Source organism: Temnothorax americanus, unplaced genomic scaffold (assembly GCF_048541705.1).
Source record: "Temnothorax americanus isolate GAGA-0224 unplaced genomic scaffold, ASM4854170v1 Scaffold113, whole genome shotgun sequence".
Classification (NCBI taxonomy): domain Eukaryota; kingdom Metazoa; phylum Arthropoda; class Insecta; order Hymenoptera; family Formicidae; genus Temnothorax; species Temnothorax americanus.
This window is the reverse complement of record NW_027509246.1, coordinates 197989-219720: the sequence shown is the minus strand read 5'-3', so window position 1 is coordinate 219720 and position 21732 is coordinate 197989. Positions and strand designations below refer to the sequence as shown.

The 21732-nt window shown below is 36.0% G+C and overlaps 1 protein-coding gene across 2 annotated transcripts in view; it reads right to left on the bottom strand.

Annotated features, from left to right (window-relative positions):
* LOC143908724 (uncharacterized) overlaps nt 1–21732 on the bottom strand; it is a 243088-nt gene that overhangs the window by 52743 nt on the left and 168613 nt on the right. The window contains exons 3-4 of one of the 2 annotated variants that reach the window (XM_077426489.1): nt 6972–7028; nt 6037–6354 (exon numbers count right to left, since the gene is read on the bottom strand). In XM_077426489.1, coding sequence (XP_077282615.1) covers nt 6037–6354; nt 6972–7028 — 375 coding nt within the window. The remainder of the gene's footprint in view (nt 1–6036; nt 6355–6971; nt 7029–21732) is intronic. The other variant, XM_077426490.1, reaches the window with a different exon arrangement.

Here is a 21732-nt window from a genome sequence, read left to right as displayed (position 1 = left end):
ATTACAAACACGTCGTTGTTAATGCTCGTCACGAATTAATTTTGATACGTGCGCGTAGCAATAACAATTGCATTGTAGGAAATCCTGCGACGAAGCCGGAAATCGAATTGTTTAAAATACAGTGGCAAATGCCTCACGTTACGTTAAACGAGGTTAATAAGCTATTTATGCTACGGGCCTTAGAAAGCGGGCGATATTGTAGTGTCAGTTTCCGTTCGTGGGATCTGTACGAGTATCCCATGTTGCAGAGCACGACCAAGCATTCGTGGGCCATCAAAACGGCGACTCAGCTGGAGAAGCCGCGGTACGTTATTTTTGCGCTGCAGACCGGCCGCAAGAATATCATGTCTCAAAATGTTAGCGTATTTGATGCCTGTAATTTGACCAACGTGAAACTTTATCTAAACTCCGAATTTTATCTGTACGACGACATGAATCTGGATTTTACTAAAAATCGATACGCCGTTCTTTTCGATATGTATGCGCGTTTTCGTAAAACTTATTACGGATACGATTCCTTCGATACGCTTTGCAGCTTGTATACATTCCTGATGGAAGGACTTTTTGTTGTCATTGATTGCTCGCGACAAAACGAATCTGTCAAGAGCGCCACCGTGGATGTGCGAATAGAATTTGATTGTAAAAAAAATGTACCTGCAAATATTACCGCCTATTGTCTCATCTTGCATGATCGTGTACCGCGATAAGATACAGATTGCTCCGCCGTTTCGTTATGATCGTACCGACGTTTGTCGATCTGCAGGGATTCACCGTCGGGATGAAATTTGTCGTAAAGGAGGTGGCGGTTCTGAGAGACGGGACCGTTTTGGCACATTACATTTTTACATGTCCCATGCCATGGAGTCTTTTCGCGAAATCCGACAGATCATGCGCTTCCTGGTTGATTGCGAATCACCATGGACTACGATGGGAGGACGGAAACGTGTCCTACAGCATAACGAAACATCTAATTACGTCGGCCGTACTTGGAGAGGGCGACGAGACGTCGACTCTTGTGTACGTCAATGGATGCCAGAAACGAGAATGGCTGGTGGATCTGCTTGAGAATAAAGCAAGAAAACATCTAAAAATTGAGACTTTGGATGCAGATTACGAAGATATTGAATCTTTAAATAATCTAGATGTTACTAATACTGTAAGATGCGGAAAACATGTTAAGAATTGCGCATTACAAAATGTATTAAAAATATTTAACTGGTGTTCGCGACACCTGAAAAAATTATAATTTTTTAAAAATAAACTATATATGTATATATAAACGTTTTATTTTCTTTTCCCACATACTTTGTAGTATAATATAGATGTTTTAGCTGTTCAAGAGCTGTTTTTAGTTGTTTAAAATAAGTTTGATAGCGGTTTAATAGCAGTTATACAGATCGCAGTTATACAGATCGCTGTTATACAGATAACTGTTTTAGTTGTTTGATAGCTGTTTAAAAGCTGTTTTTAGTTGTTTAAAATAAGTTTGATAGCGGTTCAATAGCAGTTATACAGATCGCAGTTATACAGATCGCTGTTATACAGATAGCTGTTTTAGTTGTTTGATAGCTGTTCAAGAGCTGTTTGATAGCTGTTTTTAGCTGTTCAAGAGCTGTTTTTAGCTGTTTTTTTAGTTGTTTTTAGTTGTTTGATGGCTGTTTTTAGCTGTTTTTAGCTGCTTCATAGCGGTTCAAGAACTGTTTTAGTTGTTTGATAGCTGTTCAATACCTATTTGATAGTTGTTTCATAGCGGTTCAATACTTGTTTGATAGTTGTTTGATCGCGGTTCAATAGCAATTTTACAGTTCAAATCACCGTGAGTCAATGGCGCGATATCGTTTTCGAGAACATACGTGTCTCGCGGTGAAATCATTGCACACGTGCAAAACTGCACATCGCAGATTTTTCGGAAGGTGCAATTGTATGGATGCTGAGATAAAATTAGATATGATAAACAAACGATGTGACAATAGTGTGATGTAGAAGGATGAATTTGAAGGTACGCTCAGTAGTCGAGGACTAGAAGTGAGAGTCGGTTGGTGTGCTTGATCGTGCGGTTTATACAACAATTGGTTCGCCATCTTAAGAGCTGTATATCAAAGCCCACCGATATGAGCGAGTACGCAAAACTTTGCAAACCGATACGTAATTCTAAATTCAAGATTGTGAAAATTAGCAAACCGCAGATGAGAAACTGTAGCAGATTGTATAAGAGGAGAGTCGACGTAGTGCGATATCTATTCCGTCGCGAGATCGGAATCGCCGATCTCCGATCGCATCAAGATTTTCTCGATCTCCAAATAAATTGGTTCATCCTCGTAAGAGAAACGTTCTCTTTTTATCAAGATGGAAATACATGTGCCTGAAGAAATGGAAGTGTCTGGAGAAATATTTTAAGTGTTTATTATCTAAAATTAAGAAACTTATACTGCTAAGAGATTAACAATAAGTGTAACAATAAGTGTAACAATAAAAAAACAATCAATGTTGTGTCACACACACAGAGTGCGGAAGGTGACTCAAGAGCCGGGGGTTTCAGGTTGAAATCAAGCGGTGGTAAGCAATTTTCTTATTTGTAGTTTATGCATAATTTTTGAACGAGAACGCGAACGAGGGAGAGAGAGACCGCGCGAACGAGAAGACGCGCGCAAACAGGGGCCGGGAGCGAGCAAGAACGCGCGAGGGAAAGATAACGCGAACGGGAGCGAGAGAGACCGCGCGAACGAGAAGACGCGCGCAAACGGGGGCCGGGAGCGAGCGCGGAAAACCCCCTCGCCCCGCGGCGCCGGAAAACACAGCGCCCGAAAAACGCGGTTTTTCTCTCTCCCTCAATAATAAATAATGAACAATTTTTTTTGTAGAAATAATTAGTATAATCAAATTACTTGAGTCGCTCCGTATAGCTTCGATCTAGATAAATACAAAATTACGTCTTTTTTTCTCTCTCTTTCTCTCTCTCTCTCTTCTAATTGGTTACGCAATTACGCGTTACGCGGAAAATACATGCCATGTGAATTCAGCCTAAAAGTTGGGAGTGAGCACAAATACAGGAATTATTACTGTTTTTTGGTTCTCAATGTAAAGGCGGACATTTTACCGTTGCTGCAGAAACATTTCGCAATGTATTTACAATGTTGTAATCTTAGGCAAATACAGACGAACGCGTATAAGGCAGGCTGAGGCCACACCAAATGCCTTACCGCGATATGCGTTGCGCGGAAAATATTAGTCCATGGGGCCGCATCCTCAGAGTCCTCGGACAGCATGGTGTAAGTAGACAGGTGAAGCATTCCCGATGCTGCGCACTCGTTCAGTTTTTGAACCAATCAGCGCGCAACCTGTTTTGCGAGAAAAGCAATATGGCTTCCTCCGTCAGTTTGTAGTCCGTTATCCATCGCGTGCGTGTGTTGTGCGGAAAATATTGTGTGTTTAAGGCTCCTGGATGGTCACCGCGGTCATATTGGATTCTTACTATCAAGGCAAGGAAAACACCTAATTTTGTTGTGCATGCCATTTTCAAATAAAAAGTCATTTCAATAAAACATCACTATAGATCGTTTCAGAACACTTCCGAAATTGACCGAAAACTACCCTTTTCTTTCGACAATAAACAAACAGCCATAAAACAAAGCCTAAATATACGGGAAAAACAGTCGTTTAACGACTATCGAAAGGAGGTGAAAACGTTCCTTCAGCATGCAAATCTTACTTTTCGGTCAATTTTACGACTTTCACGAATACGTTAAACGTTAGAGCACAAGCACAGAGCGAATAATAAAGAAATAGCATGCACAACAAAATAGGTTGTCAACATGTCACAAAGGACAGAATTCTCCATTGGAGAGAGTTCTGATTTCTGCCGCGACGGTACGTCGCCACCGTCAACGCAGAGTTCTCGGCTCAGGGACCAGGAGCCTTAACTTTTGCGACTTTAATACAACATACGTTGTAAGTAGTAAATATAATTAATGTTGAGAGGCATTATATTGGTTGATATTTGCTAAATAATATGTATTTATGATCATCTAGGAATCATGCCGACTTGTTGCGTGAGAAATTGCAAAAGTCGTTCCTGTAGAGCTACGAAAACGAAAGACATCAAGTTCTTTCCATTCCCGCAAAATCGCGAGTTAAAAGAAAAATGGCTCGAAGCTTGCTACCGAGAAGAAGAAAATTTAAACATAAACAGCGGTAAACTTTAAGAATCATTTGAATTCGTATACAGTATATAATTTGTATTATTCTGAAAACTTATGTGTAATTTTCAGCAAGTATATGTGAGCGACATTTCTCTTCGGACTGTATGGAAAATAAATGGACAAAGTCACGTACAAATACTCAAAAGTAATTAATCACTAAATAATCACTTATTAAATTTCGATAAGGGTACTATTAAATGCATACTATTATTAGCAAATTGTACTATTATGTACTATTTTACATTGCAGCACTGGAGCAAATACTTGTAATAATAATAATTAGTGTATAAATAAAACATTAATACTTATTATTATATATATTGTTTATATTTATTTTATTTTATGTCTTCCTCTTATCTAGCAGTCCTGATCCGCGACTTCCGTGTAACGAGTGAAGAATTGCAATTACTTGAACAATTCCAAAAAGATGTTGCAAAACAAACTATAAAAAAAGTCGGGAAGAAAACAAAACATATATGCAATAAAGTTTATATTTAAATTATTATTTTATTCAAGTCTACATTTTATTTAAAATTATTAGATGTTATTAAATGTGTATGTTAATAATTACAAAAAACGTTCCCTAATTTTATTCTGTTTGAATAAAATATTTATTTTTTTTCGTTACATATGTCTTTCTTTTATTACCTAAGTAAATTGCGTTTTAACCAAGGTTTCAACCCTTCCTCCTCACACTATAATTCAAAATCTACACTGTGGACGTGTTGACCCTAATCAAATTACGTAACTAAACCAGAACAGAATTAAGACAGGAGTTTAATAAATACATAAATAAACTAATAAACGTAGGTTTAATTGTCTTTAGTTTATTTATTTTTATTTAAGGTTTTATTGTATTTCATTAAGTATATATTTAAAATTTTACATGATTTATATATATACACATTTTTATTTCTTATAATCGAACTTCACCTTAAAGTGAGCGCCTACAAAATAGGTCGCCTCTTGATTGGTTCAACCGCCAAAACTGCCGCCATTATGCGCAATGCTTTTCCTGTCTAGTTACATCATGCTCGGACAGTAAAAGCGCACGAGGACGCATGAGGCAAGTCGAGGCAACTGTTCGACGTTACTTCATTCGTTCGGCCTAATCCCTTTCCCCACTAGTGCTTCACTTCCGCAGCGTTATGTTCACTTTTTTATCTCCGTGGAACCCGCCTATACGTGCTTGGACACGTCCAAACTGAGCACGAATTTTCTTTGATGGACCGCCAGCATTCGGTTCGGACCGAGGCTGTGCGGCGAACGATCCGAGGCAATTTGCCGCGCTTTAGATCAACGTCCACACTTGCATGCTTATGCGGCCTTGGACTGCCTCATTCGCGTTCGTTCTCAAGTCTGCATCCGCCTTTACAATGAAATATTTCTGCAATGTTCCTGCAATCTTTCTGTACTATATGGGGTTAATAGAAAGTTCATTAATTAATTATGATCCGTACTATTACAACAAGCTTTGCCCTATTTTTTCCATAAATGCTACTGTCATACCGTGTACCGCAAGGTTTGCTCTGTTATTTGCGTGTATTTTACGTCGTTATGCCAGCAAACCTTGCTCTGCTTTTGCAGTTGCTGTTATGGTGTGCACGGCAAGGCTTGCCAGTGTTATTTGCGTAGAATGTGAGTCACGCTGTTACAACAAGCCTTATCAGCAAAAGCTAAGCTTTCTGCGGGCACACCTTGTTGCAATTTTACTGCGCGCTCGGGTTTGCGCAAAGTTTGCATCATTTTCTTGCTGGGTTGTCTATTATTTTTTAGTAGCATATATTGCACGCGCAAAAGATTAATATATTATTAACTATGCGACATTGATTCTCACCTGTGAATATGATGGATGTGTTTGACAGCTCGCGTATGTATCCGAACTATCGATGCTTCCTTGTTCATTATACGTCTTTGTATAATTGTACCCTTGCTTATTGCACATTCTAGCAAAGCTTAACATTTCTGATGGCTGAATAGGAGATATCTTCGATTCCACGAATAATGAACCTAAATGTTCTGCGCCGTTTTCACCTCCACCATTACCACTGCTGCTACTGAACCTAAAGGACCTCATTTCTTGACACACTGGATTACGAAAGTCGCTGGTAGCAAGGGGCATTATGTTCTCTGCGTCCCTGAAGTCTTTGTATTCCTAAAAATATGAGGTAGATGAAAAGTCTCGACTGCATGAGAGATGAAAATGTTAAGAATGGTACGTTTTAGCCTAAATTCTACGCAGCTTCTTAAGTACCGACTCTCTTGTCGAATCGAAGCTCTGTCTTTAAAATAATTTATGTCTCTGTAGATTTGTATAAATTTCTTCGAAACTTTTAAAGTCACAAAAATAGGTTTTGTGTAAATCCTGTTTTTTAGACAATACAAATGTCTAATAAATACTAGAAAGACATCTAGAAAACGTAGATGTTTTACTATTCATATCTTGGACTGTATTGTAATATTAATATTAATCCAAGTTCAAAATTCTTTTTTTGTTTAAATTATAAAATTATAGTATGCACGTATATACATATAGAAGGAAACAACAAATCGCAGATTCACAATTACATTAGGAATTGAGAGCCTGTCTACCGAGAAATGTGCTTGTCTCGTCGAATATATTTATTTGCAAAGCTGTTCAATAGTAAAGAAGCCAGAAAATGTTGTGCTCTCCCTCTCTCTCTCTCCCTCTCTTTCTCTCCCTCTCTTTCTTTATAGAAAAGTAATTTTTAGCGACATTACCACTACTAAAGGATTATCAGCTGTACTCGCCTGATTGCTTTCGCATGCACGGGATGTGCGCCAAATCTGCGATGTGGTTGTCCATATCTACTTAAAAACCATTTTACTGCTATTAAGATTTCGTTCCTGAAGCGCTATTCTTATGCCACAATCGACCGAATGCAGGAAATAAACACAATCTTTAAAGCCGCTTTCTGATGTTTATTGTATACTGCTACTTGTTCATTCTAAGCATGCTTTGAATTACTGATAATGGAATGTAAGTATGCAATGTGTATCCAATGGGGTTTATGATATGTATATTGAGGGTATGTGTCATATACAGGACAGGATATCTAATTTGCACATCTCCAAAAACTTGTAAATTATAAGTCGTACGAGAAATTGTTATATATACAAAAGTTGCATGACTTTGAGAGAGTCATTACATATATGTATGTATGTATGTGTTTATTGCGTTTCCCCGCAGGGCTTACAAAGCGTTTTTTACTGAGGAACGTACCCAAACCTCTTACATAATTTTATCCCCTCTTGATCATTTACGATCTCACAACACTTTTACTCCCCTCCCCGTATTCCCTTTCTCCCCTCTTCCTCTTCTTCTTCTTCCGCTTCCTCTGCGACTCGTCCTTCCGCCTTCCTTCCTCCCGTCCTACTCCTCCCTATTTGGTCCATTTTCTGTACCTCCCCTCCTTCTCTTCGTCGGATTCCATGAGCAGCTTCTCCTCCATCCCTTTTAAAATTTCTTCCTCCTCCGACCTTCCTACTTTCCTACGCACATCTCTCTTCCCTTCTACTCTCTCCTTTCTCTCTACTCTCTCTCTATCTCTCCTTTCCACCGACTTATCTTCGTGGATCTTTACCCCAACCCTATTACCCACTTTTTTTTTTGCCTCCAACACCCGCCACTTCTCCTCCTCGTCTACCAGTTTTACCAAGATCGTCAACCACGCACCTCTCTGCCCCAGATTTACTACATCCCTTGTCGTCACCTTCACCTTCAGTCCTTCTGTGAAGAGCTCCTTCACCTTGTCCCAGTTTGATTTTTTCCTTCCCCACTTCTCCTTCTCAACCCTTATAATAACGTTCTTCCTTCTTAGTCCCTCCTTGCTCCCTTCGTCCACCCCCGCCCACCATTTCTTCTCTCCCTCCTCACTCTCCTCGCTGTCCGCCCTCTTCCTTTTGCCTCCACCTTGCTCCAATCTCTCAACTTTTCTCTCCAATCTCCTTAATTTTTCCTCCATCTCCTCCATCCTCTCGTCCTTCTTTCTATCGTCCTCCTTTTTCTCCTTCACCAACTTTCTTACCTTCTCCTCCACCATCCTTTCCACCGCCTCTGCTATTACTCTCCCCTCTCGCTCCATCCTGGATCTGAAAGCGTGAGCCTATTACTTACTTCTCCTTTCCTCTATCCCCCTCTCTCTCCCCGCTCCTTCTCTCCTCCCCTCTCTCCTCTTTCCTCCTTGCCTCTTCTTTCTTCCAGCTCTTCTACCTCCCCTTTCCGTCTCCTTCTTTCCTCCTCTAGCTCTATCATTCATTCCTCCCCTCCCCCTTCTTCATCTAATACCCATCCTACCGCTTCCTGCCAGCTAACGTTTCTTGATTTCCAACTCCTACATTCTTCCCATATATGCTCCCATGATTCCTCCCCATACTCACACACCCTACATTTCTTCTTCTCTTCCCCTTCCCAGTATCTGCTCTCTTTCACCTCATTCCCTAATCTAAACCTCGCTACCCTTCTCCATCTACTCTCTCCCCATCCTTTCTTCAAATATCCCGGAATACCCAAGAGGGTCATTACATAGTGTATACATTTTTTTCTAAGTAAAAATGTTTAAAAAATTTAAAAGTTGAATTTTTTAAAATAAAAACCTTTTTTAACTGTATTATCTTTTTTTACCAATTAATTTGAACAACTTTTGTCTGAAACATTTTTTTATTTGCCTAATACTTTTTAAAATATTCAAAGAAAACTTTGTAACTTTTTCAATGTTTAACCCCAACATTTTTACTTGTGTATAACATAAAAGCTCCAAGGAAGTGTCTATACAATTGTTTCAAAAAGTTAGGGTATTATTGCAACAGCATATTCTTGAAACTAAATTAAGTCAAAAAGTCCGTTTCCACTTTTCCCTCCGACAAACAATTATCGAGGTTCAGACAAAAGTTCCCGGGAAAAAAAGATTATATATAATAATTATGTAGAATATACCGCACAAAATTACCTTTTTTAAAAAAAGGTAAAAAAAGGCGCCAAGTACACGTAGTGTATATGTTGTTACCTAAAAAAAAAAGAAAGTGGTAGTATTATACCTCGAAAAAACCTAAGTAACAAGTGGTAGATCTTTATATCTATATATATCTTAATATCTCGAATAATCTCGAAAAAATCTAAGCAGTAGTATCTTTATTTCCGAAAAATTATAACCCAAGTGATACACGTCACAAAATTATGTTACCTTATCAAAAAGAAGAGTCGCGCTTCAAGTGATCTATTACAATTACAAAAAAGAAATGATATCTCTTTAAATTAGAGCGCCAATTACAGAGAGAACATGTATATTGCCTCAAAAAATAATTGTTGCACTACATTGAAAAATCTTTACATTGTGTCAATTAGAAAAGAATGTATAATAACAATTTTATAAGATTAAAAAATTTTATTTAAATTTAGCAAGGGAATACAAGATATTTAAATACAAAGTTATTTACATGAGTATTTTTTAATGGCCACAAAGAATTACAGAGGTAACAGTACAAAATAAAAATATTTTATTAAAATACATAAATTTTTCTTGTAAAAAAACTTGGCGCTGCTAGACCTTTTAAATAAATAAGGACAACAATAAATAAAAATAATTCAGAGAAGAATACAATGGGAGTAATATTAAATGATTATCAGCGTGGATGTGGGAGTGAGTGATATGGGTGTGCGTGACTACGCGGACGGCGGATAATGCGGCTTATAATTAAGTATAGAATAAGTTTACTTATTTATTTAAAATTTCGAGGTCTAGCAGCGCCAAGTTTTTTTACAAGAAAAATTTATGTATTTTAATAAAATATTTTTATTTTGTACTGTTACCTCTGTAATTCTTTGTGGCCATTAAAAAATACACATGTAAATAACTTTGTATTTAAATATCTTGTATTCCCTTGCTAAAAATTTAAATAAAATTTTTTAATTTTATAAAATTGTTATTATACATTTTTTTCTAATTGACACAATGTAAAGATTTTTCAATGTAGTGCAACAATTATTTTTTGAGGCAATATACATGTTCTCTCTGTAATTGGCGCTCTAATTTAAAGAGATATCATTTCTTTTTTGTAATTGTAATAGATCATTTGAAGCGCGACTCTTCTTTTCGATAAGGTAACATAATTTTGTGACGCGTATCACTTGGGTTATAATTTTTCGGAAATAAAGATACTACTGCTTAGATTTTTTCGAGATTTTTCGAGATATAAAAATCTACCACTTGTTACTTAGGTTTTTTCGAGGTATAATACTACCACTTTCTTTTTTTTTTTTAGGTAACAACATATACACTACTATACGTGTACTTGGCGCCTTTTTTTACCATTTTTTAAAAAAGGTAATTTTGTGCGGATATCATGCCTTTTTGTAGTATATTACGCATTGTATAAACAGTATATACAGGATAAAGCTATTTGGAGGTATAATACTACCACTTTGTTTTCTTCGAGGTAACAACATAACAGGGTAACAACATAATACATATACACTATTATGCGTGTACTTGGCGCTCTTTTTTACCTTTTTTTTAAAAAGGTAATTTTGTACGGATATCACGCCTTTTTGTAGTGTTACGCATCTTAATCTTATAAACAATATATCTTATAATCTCATAAACCGTATATAATACAAGGTATGAAGCTAAAAGTGTTACGGACTATTATTTCTAAAGAAAACAACAATTTAATATATTTTGCTTAGTTTTTTAAAAATAATAATCTGTAACCCTTTTAGTTGTACACCTTGTACATATTTTTCAATTTCAACATAAAACATAATCGCTATAAAGCATGATTAATGTTAATAAGTCGTTAACTGTAAAATTTTTTATTTATTTTTATTTGCGTGTCTTACTGAATGTTGTTCGCATCGATATTTTTGATAATTATTTTTACGTCAGATATAATTTTAATTCATCCAGTTTTTATTATGTCTAAACATAATTTTTGTCCAATTTTTATTATGTCTAGACATAATTTTAATTCAACGATTTTTTTTATAACATGACATAATTTTAATTCTGCCGCTAGGGGAATTTTAAGTTGATTCTTATGAATCAAGCTTGAATTCAATGTTTAGGTGTCCCAGGTTGCCGATGATGAGGTCCACATAGCGCGCTCTATAGTTTTCGGTGTCCAGGTGTATTAATACCTTGAATTCGATGGCCACGTGTTCCAAGTTGCCGATGACGAGGTCCACATAGTGCGCTTTGTAGTTTTCGGTGTCTACATGTATTAATACCTCGAATTCGATATTTACGTGTCCTACATTGGGTGCGTTCAGCCGATACTTTGCTAGCCTAGCAATTATGAGCAGTCGCTCGTTTTTGCTCGTTTCCTCTCTTTTGACTTACTGGATTAAAAAGAGAGGAAACGAGCAAAAACGAGCGACTGCTCACGATTGCTAGGTTAGCGGAGTATCGGCTAAACGCACCCATTCAGATTTAAAGTTATTAATACACCTAGACACCAAAAACCATGAAGCGCACTATGTGGACCTCGTCATCGGCAACCTGGGACACCTAGACATCAAATTCAACGTACGAATACACGTAGACACCGAAAACTACGGAGCGCAATATGTGGACCTTGTCATCGGCAACCTGGGACACCTAGACATCAAATTCAACGTACGATTACACCTGGACACCGAAAATTATGAAGCGCACTATCTGAATCCCGTCATCGGCAACCTGGGACACGTGAACATCGAATTCAAGGTATTAATACACGTAGACACCGAAAACTACGAAGCGCACTATGTGGACCTCGTCATCGGCAACCTGGGACACCTAGACATCAAATTCAACGTACGATTACACCTGGACACCGGAAACTATGAAGCGCACTATCTGGATCCCGTCTTCGGCAACCTGGGATACGTGGACATCGAATTCAAGGTATTAATACACGTAGACACCAAAAACTACGGAGCGCACTGTGTGGACCTCGTCATCGGCAACCTGGGACACCTAGACATCGAATTCAACGTACGATTACACCTGGACACCGAAAACTATGAAGCGCATTATTTGGATCTTGTCATCGGCAACCTGGGATACATGAACATCGAATTCAAGGTATTAATACACGTAGACACCGAAAACTACGGAGCGCATTATTTGGATCCCGTCATCGGCAACCTGGGACACGTGGACATCGAATTCAAGATATTAATACACGTAGACACCAAAAACTACGGAGCGCACTATGTGGACCTCGTCATCGGCAACCTGGGACACGTAGACATCGAATTCAACGTATTATTAAACCTGGACACTGAAAACTATAAAGCGCACTATCTGGACCTCGTCATCGGCAACCTAGGATACATAGACATCAAATTCAAGCTTGATTCATAAGAATCGACTTAAAAATTCCCTAGCGGCACTTTCTGCCAAGCGTAGAGAACCTTCTTTTCCGTTGACTCAATATTTATTATATATATACCTAATTTACCTAAATAGAAATCTTCTTCCTGACCGATAAGTCTATCGACCTAATTTCGAAATACGCGCGCGATATCGAAACTGGCGATACCTGCGCCGCCAGTGTCAAAAAAGTGAAAGTGACGTTCTCTGTTTGTTACATGTATGTTATAAAGAGCGGTCGACTTAGACGACGACGACGTATCTTAAAAATAAATTTTCGCATTTGGACTTTGCGTCGCAATAAATCCGCTCGTAGGGCACGTAGCGGAATATTATGAGAGAAAGCCTACTTAGAACTTGATTCGTTCACTCGTTATCGAGATCTCAACATCTCGGGTACTCGCAACCCCCCCAGTAAAACAGGTACGTCGCATCTGCGTCGAATCTACGTAATACGTGGATGGAGATTCATCCGCGAGTTATCCACGTAGATTCAACGTTTCTTTTTTATCGTCAAAATCGAAGAACCTTATTCGCGTGGATTCAACGTTTCTTTTCTATCGCTAAAATCGAAGTACCTTATCCACGTAGATTCAACGTTTTTTTTCCATCGTCAAAATCAAAGTACCTTATCCGCGTGGATTCAACGTTTCTTTTCTATCGCTAAAATCGAAATACCTTATCCGCGTAGATTCAACGTTTCTTCTCCATCGCCAAAATCGAAGTACCTTATCCGCGTAGATTCAACGTTTCTCTTCCATCGCCAAAATCGAAGTACCTTATCCGCGTGGATTCAACGTTTCTTTTCCATCGATAAAATCAAAGTATCTTATCCGCGTAATATCAATGTAGATTTTGCGTAGATATTTCCACTGTTTTACTGACATATAATTTATCAATCTCAGGAGACATTGATGTTGTCAATCGCAATTAATATAGCTAAATGGAACGTTTTAATGAATAATTTATAATTAATCAAGCTGATCCATCAACTATATGTTTTGCAACTATATGGTTAAAGGTTAAAGGATATTTATCTAATGAGGCCCTTGTAAGGATTTGATAAGAATGTTTTAACTTTATAAATATACTTTTTTCATAAATATATTTACGAACACAAAATTTCATAATGAGCCGGCACTGGTTTCGGATATTCACCCGACATTAAGAAATAATATCATATATCCAATTAAAAATTTTATTACTTTTTTTAAACTAAATTTGTTTCTTAAGATGATTTTTGAAAAATTATATATTTGCGCTGGTTACGACATATGTAGACTATATATAACACTTACATCTAATTAAGAAGTAGTCTACCACGTAAGGCAGTTAGCTCACGATCCAGAGGTCCCGAGTTCGAATCCCACCAAGGTAAGTGTGTTTTTCTGAGTTTTTCAAATACGAGAAAATATTTATAATCATAGACTGCATCTTAAGAAACAAATTCAAATTTAGTTATAAATTAGTAATAAAATTTCAATAAAAATAATTTTTTTTTTATGCCGGGTAAATATCGGAAATCAGTGTCCTCTAGTATTAAGAGGTTTTTTTTGAGTGAGTAATTCAATACTAACAATAATAAGCACCAGTAATCCAGTAATTTATTACTGTGTATTTTTAGTACTTTTTCTGTATAAGGGACGTGAAACTTTCACGTAAATTCCACGTCGAATCGATGATCTCATCCACGTGGATCCGACTACCGTTTTTAAGCGGATGATCCACTCGATTGTCTACGTGAATTCTACGTCGCTGGTCCACATGAAAGAAACGTGGATTCCACGTTCCTGTTTTACTGGGGCGGCCGTCGCGTCGCGTAAAAGAGTCACGGTCGGTCTCGCTCCGCGTGTACTTGGCGCGAGACACTACCGTGTCTCTTGATAATTTATATATAAAAGCAAAATTTCCATACTTAGGGGAAACCGACGCGGAATCGTTAGCGGGGCGGAGTTGTCACTACAATTATCTCAAAATCTGTATGTTGTGTAAACTCGCCATTAATATTGTAAACGCTACTTATGGTGCTCATGTAACCAACGGAGTTTAGTGAGATTATATGCCATGTTCTGATTTTTATTAAGGCATACGTGTTTTCGGAGGTCAAAAGTAAAATTTTTTGCGCATCAAAAATTTCTAATATTTTAAATATTATTTTCTCTCCGAATCCCGAGATAAGTGATTCTGAAGAGTAATATGCATGCTGAACGCAAATCCAGTGAAGTTTTTTATTTTGGTGATTTCTAATATTTCATGAGCAATCAAACTTAAAATCTGTGTCCGGGTCGAAATCGCCACCAAACCACACTCGTTACTGTGATGACTTTATCCCAGTGGTTTCACTCTATTTTTCGTTGCAAATGCGTCATTGTATTTCTCAGTGGTCGGATTCCGATGAGGACTTGGATATTATGTACTGCGTGTGCTCAGAGGTGACAGAGAACATAGCTGACGAGAAACAGTGCATTTCGTGCGAGCGTAGGGCACATAAGTATGTGCGCTTTTCTTGATGTAATTATTTTCCGCTAACTTTCCGTGTTTTTAATTAATGTTCCCATTTTTTTATATAAAAAAATAATCAATAAAATGTATCCTATCATTTTTTATGATTAAAATTATAAAATTTTTTTTGAAATCCAGTCCGAGAATGGAGTGACGACTTCGCCCCAGGGGTGTGACGACTCCGTCCCGGCAATTTTAACATTTCAATTTTTGCACTTTTGTCGTTTTTACTTTATACCAGTTGAACAAAGCGACGTTAAACAAAAAATGCCCTGATCTGATAAATTTTGTAGCCAAGGGTTCACTCTTTACAACGGTATACCACATTTTACTAAAATTATTTGTTTTGTAGTGAAAAATCGGCACCGAAAAAATAGTGACGACTTCGCCTCGGTCTCCCCTATATATGATATAATATATAATTATACATGATTATATATAATTATACAGGCAATTAAAATATATTTAAATATATATAATGTTTCATATACAATTTGACATGATTATACATATAAGTTTTTATAATTTATATGTAAATTATATATAAAAAGCACCTAGAGTTATTCACCTAGATTATATATAATTATACATGATCATATAGAGACAAAATTAATATATATAATTGCATTATATATAATCATATATATTTATATATAATTATATATAATCATTTTTCCCGGGTTGTTTAAATTAATTTGTAGAAAAAGATAATACAATAAAAAAAAGGCGAGAACATTATAATGCATATCCTTTTACGCTAAGTATACCTTTGGTTCTATAAACATTTCCGAAATACAAAAAATAGTTTGCAAATAATTTTAGGTTATCAAATAAGATAAATTGAATTGAATTGAACAACGATATGATCGAAAATGTTCATGAAAAATATATTTTTTGAAGATTTAAATTATTTCAAAAAATAATTAAAAATAAAAGGATCTGTTTTACAGTGTTGTGATAGTTTCCAGTGAAGTTTAGTAAAATTCTTTCGGGTTAGTCACGCTTTGCGTGATAACTTTTAACTATCCTTCCCTAAATAATTATATATTTCGACTTTCCCTCCGTCAAATTGTGCTTATATATTCATTTTGCCATCATTATAAAATTATAGTGTACGAATGAAAAGGTAGTATTTAGATATCGATGCCATATGCCTCATAAAAAAAGGGATGACAAACTTATCGATCGAAGTTTATGGCATAAAAGTATAAAATATTATGGTAATTATTCTAATATGTTGCTAACGGGATACTAACGTTTGTGATAAACGTATTTTATTCTGCATTAATGAATTATTTCATAATTACTAATACAGTCTTCATATTCATAATACAATTTTCGATTATTATATCTATATACTACTAGGACTTGCTGTCTGTTTTGCTCTTAACGTACTGAATATATCATAGTGAGGTAAGACAACGTCAAACTCGTCATCTAAAAAACATAATTATAACATAACATTAAAATCTAATTTAAATTATAAATTTAAATTATTTCAACCGTTTTTTTATATTATTTTTGCATAATTATATTATTTTCATTAATGCTATTATAATGATATTATATATTTATTGTTTTTTAATTATAATTATTCGAATCTGTAACGGTAGAAAAACCTATCATTACCAAAGCGAAACCTTCCAGCAATACCATAAATACACCACTACCAATATTGACCACGTAAGCCTTCATTGTTCTTTGCAGTATAAACATAAACAGTTTTTGAATATGCATATAATGCTGTATACCACATATACCGGGTATATCATATATACGTGCATAATTGCATATGAAAATGCATCCCATTGTTAAATTCTATTCATTATTTCTTTTATCTAGTAATATTAGTGATAATTAAACGTGAACGCCAAAATTACATTTTAATTTTGATTAAGTAATTTTTTTTAAATAAGTAAAATAATTTAGTAATTTGGATTAAATTTTTCATATACATACTCTATCAATACTAATAATGTAGCTAAAAAACTTGAAGGCATAAATGAGACTAAGGATACAGTATATGTTAGATAGTACACAAAACGGTCGAAATCATGAATCGCGCTGTGAAATTTATTTAGTTGCCAAAGAAGAAATTTTATTACACACCAATGATTGATTTTTCAATTCAAAGAAAATATATCAAATCACTATTACAATTATCTATCATATAGAGTCATCTTTACAAATGTTAGTTAACGTTTAATTAGAATTTTACTGACATTCATGAAAACGATTTATAAAACAAGTTAAAAAAATGGTGCAAATTAGAAATTTGCACTTGGCTTCCTCATAAAGGAAGTGACGTTATAAGATGCTAATACAGCCCTCTGATTGGCTAATGACGCCTTAAGACTATACTTAAGACAATTTTGAATATAAGACCCGACTATGAATACCGGCTTTAAAGAATTACATAAAATAGAAATAGAGAAGACTGAAAAATATAACAAAATAAAAAATAGACCGATATCTTAAAATTTACAGAAGTTAAAGTTATTACAGACATTTTTCTAAAAATTAGGGACCTTTGATCGCGTATAAAGCTGAGTCTAATCAACCAAAACTTAAAAAATTATATATGAAATAGGGGTAGAAAAGACTGAAAAATATAATAAAATTAAAAATAGATCGAAATCTCCAAATTTGCGGAAAGTAAAGCATAAACTAACACTTCTGCAAATTCAAAATTTTATTAAAAAAGAACCCCTTGATTATTAGCAATTTTTATTAATTTTATTATATTCTTCAGTTTTTTTTCTACCCCTATTTCATAAAATTCGTTAAGATTTGGTTGATTAGTTCTGGAGTTATAGAAATTTCGGTAAATTTGGCACATACATACACACATACACACATACACACATACATACACACATACCGACATTTTTTAAAATAGTGATTTTTCGACGTTTTAGAGCATTCTGAACACATTGGCAAAAGCAACTAAAAAAAAACTTTTTTTTACAAAAACAAAGCTTCTTCTATAAGGAAGCAATAGAAATTTTTTTTTAATTAAATTGACCTAAAATTTTTTAAACGTTTCTACTTATTAAAAAAATGTATACACTATGTAATGATCATCTCAAAGTTATTAAACTTTTGTATATAACAATTTTGGTAAAAGTGCACAATAACGGATCTAGCCCCAATGACCTTGACCTTGATATGTTGTCAAGGTCATCCTCCTGAGTAACCTTCAAAAAGTTTTAGTCGTCGCTCGTTGTTTGTTAAAAAATTATGAACAAATGTAACTGAAAAATATAACAGTTTATGTCAGTGCTAATGTCAGTGCAAGCAGAAAGTAATTTACTGATATGCGTGTATAAACAGTACACGTAGGCGGGGGTAGAGGTGGACCTTGGTTAGCGTGGGAAGTTGAAAACCGGCATCCCCTGCACCCATCCCCGTCTACATTGTCTATACATAGATATCAGTAAATTACTGTTGGTAATCTAGCAACAACTAGTAAGAAACGATATAGGTTTAGTTCATAGTTTAAGGCGCGCGGATATATCTAGTGTATTTTTAGTTTCGTTCTTTTTCTGTGCGGCGCGCTATGTGAGCTTCCTCTTCCGCGACTGTTCTTCTTCCGCTCTCTAGCTCGCGTTCGTCCATATATACGTTGAAACAGTTGTCACGACGTCACGCTTATAAAGTCGTTAATTAATAAAGTATTATCAAGTGTGATCTCAACTGAGCCTATCTCTCTTTTATATACCACTGAGTTTAACAGATTATGGGCCCAGACTGCTCAAGTTACAGAGGCTACGCAGATTATAGAGGTTACGCAAATTACAAGGTTACCGATATCGTAAAAGTAAAAGAGAGAACAGCAGCACATCATGGCGGACACGTATATGTAAAGATCGCAAAACTAAATAATGAAAACTATCAAGTCTGGCAATACAGAGTACAGTTATTGTTAATGAAAGAGAATCTATGGGATGTAGTGAATAACGAACGACCGGCAGAGCCTGATGCAGTGTGGCGCATAAACGACGGTAAAGCTAAAGCCACAATCGGCCTTTTCGTTGAAGATAACCAATTGACGCACATCAGAGAAGCAAGCTCGGCGAAGGAAGCATTGGAGAATCTGAAGAAGTATCATCAAAAATCATCACTAACCAATAAGGTATTTTTCCTAAAACGTATATGTAGCCAGAAATTAACAGAAACCGGTAACATGGAAGAGCATATTCATTACATGCAAGAAATGATAGATAAATTAGCAGCATTAGGAGAGAGGTTAAAAGACGAAATGATTGTAGCGATGTTATTATGCAGTCTTCCGGAATCATATAATAACCTAATAACGGCATTAGAAAGTAGGTCAGAAGCCGAATTAACCGTTTCCTTTGTGAAAGGAAAACTGATAGACGAATATTTGAGGAGAAAAAACACCTGTGAAGCATCAAAAGAAACGAGTGATAAAGCTTTAAAGACACAAAAATTTAAGAAAAATCAAAACAATAAAAAACAAGGAAACTTAAGCTGTTTTTTCTGTAAGAAGACGGGTCACATGAAGAAAGATTGCAAGAAGTATAAATCCTGGAAAGCAAAGCAAGAAAAAGTGAACCACGTAACGATGGACAACGATGACAAGGAGGAAACATGTTTTCACGTGAAGAGCATACAAGGATCGAATAAGGTATGGTACATCGATTCAGGAGCGACAAGCCACATGACCAACGATAGAAGTTTCTTTACCTCTTTCGAGTCGAGAGATGAGAATATTAAAACAGCCAACGGAGAGCTAACCAAAGTCTGTGGCATCGGAACAGGTAAATTGGTATGTGTTGTCGAAAATAAAGCAAAAAATAAAAGCATATATGTAACAGTAACAGATGTAATGTATGTACCTAATCTTGATAGTAGCCTCTTATCGGTTAGTAAACTTGTCGATAAAGGTTTTGAAGTAAGTTTTGAGAAGAATGGTTGCAGGATAACTAAAGGCAATAATGTTATGGCAATAGCAGATTTGACGTACAATTTGTATAGACTAAGGACCACACAGACAGCATTAATGACGAGTCAGCAGCATCACAAGGATTGCCAACATATCTGGCACAGAAAGTTATGACACCGAGATATCAATGCTATTAAGGATCTTACAACTAAGGAGTTAGCAACAGGAATCGAGATTGTAGATTGCGGATTGCGTTCTGTATGCGAATGTTGCATCAAAGGAAAAATGTCACGAACTTCATTCCCAAAGATGTCTGGAAGTAAAACAAAATCAATTCTCGAACTGGTTCATACGGACGTGTGTGGGCCTATGCAAACGGCCACACCGAGTAACAACAGGTACGTGCTTACCATCATAGACGATTATAGTAGATATACACAAGTACATCTGTTAAAGCATAAATCAGAAGTATGCATAAAGCTAAAACAATTTGTAACGCTTATGGAAAATAAATATAATAAAAGGCCTAAAGTAATAAGATCTGACAGAGGAGGGGAATACACTAATAAAGAATTGAAAGAGTTTCTTAAAGCTAAAGGAATTGAAAGCCAGTACACTACAGCGTATTCACCTCAACAGAACGGCGTGGCTGAGCGGAAAAATAGATACTTAATGGAAATGGCACGTTGTATGTTATTAGATGCAGACTTACCTAATAAATATTGGGGAGAAGCCGTTGTTACAGCCAATTATTTACAAAAGAGACTCCCTACCAATGCAACAGGAGATACGCCATACGGAAGATGGTATTCAAGAAAACCAAACTTGGAAAATATTCATGTTTTCGGATCAAGAGCATATATTCAAATACCGGAGCAACATCGTTGTAAGCTGGATGAAAAAGCTGAAGAACTATTGTTCGTTGGATATTCAGAAGATACTAAAGCCTACAGATTTCTGGATAAGAAGACTGATAAAATTAAAATTAGCAGAGATGTAAAGTTTTTGGACGAATATCAAACGAATGAAGAGAATTATCAAATTAGTGGAAACACTAAAGATATAGAAAGAGAAGAAAATAAAGATTAATGAAAAAAGCCCCAGATCTGCGACGTGAAGAATAAAGAAGTGGACAAATGCAGCACAAACTTAAGAAGATCCGAACAAACGAACAAAGGTGTGCCACCAGAACGTTTTGAATTTGCCGGAAAGATATCCGAAATTAATATTTCAGAACCAGAAACGTACGAAGAAGCTGAATCAGGACCAGACAGCAGCAAATGGACAGCAGCCATGGATGAAGAAATTCGTTCACTTCAAACGAATAATACATGGGAACTTGTAGAATTACCAGAAGGCTCGAAAACGATCGGATGTAGATGGATCTACAAAATCAAAAGAGATGCCAATGGAAACATACAAAGATATAAAGCTCGACTTGTGGCACAGGGCTTTACACAGCGACGTGGAATAGATTACAATGAAGTATTTGCACCAGTTGTAAAGCAGAACACCATCAGGGCATTGCTTGCAGTAGCAGGAAAGAAGAATATGATCGTCAAACATTACGATATAAAGAATGCCTTCTTGAATGCTGATTTAGATGAAGATATTTACATGCGGCAGCCACAGGGTTATGAAGATGATAATGGCATGGTCTGCAAGCTGAAAAAAGGAATATACGGCCTAAAACAAGCAGCAAAAAGTTGGAACGAGACTCTGGACGCTATTCTACAGAAAATGGGAT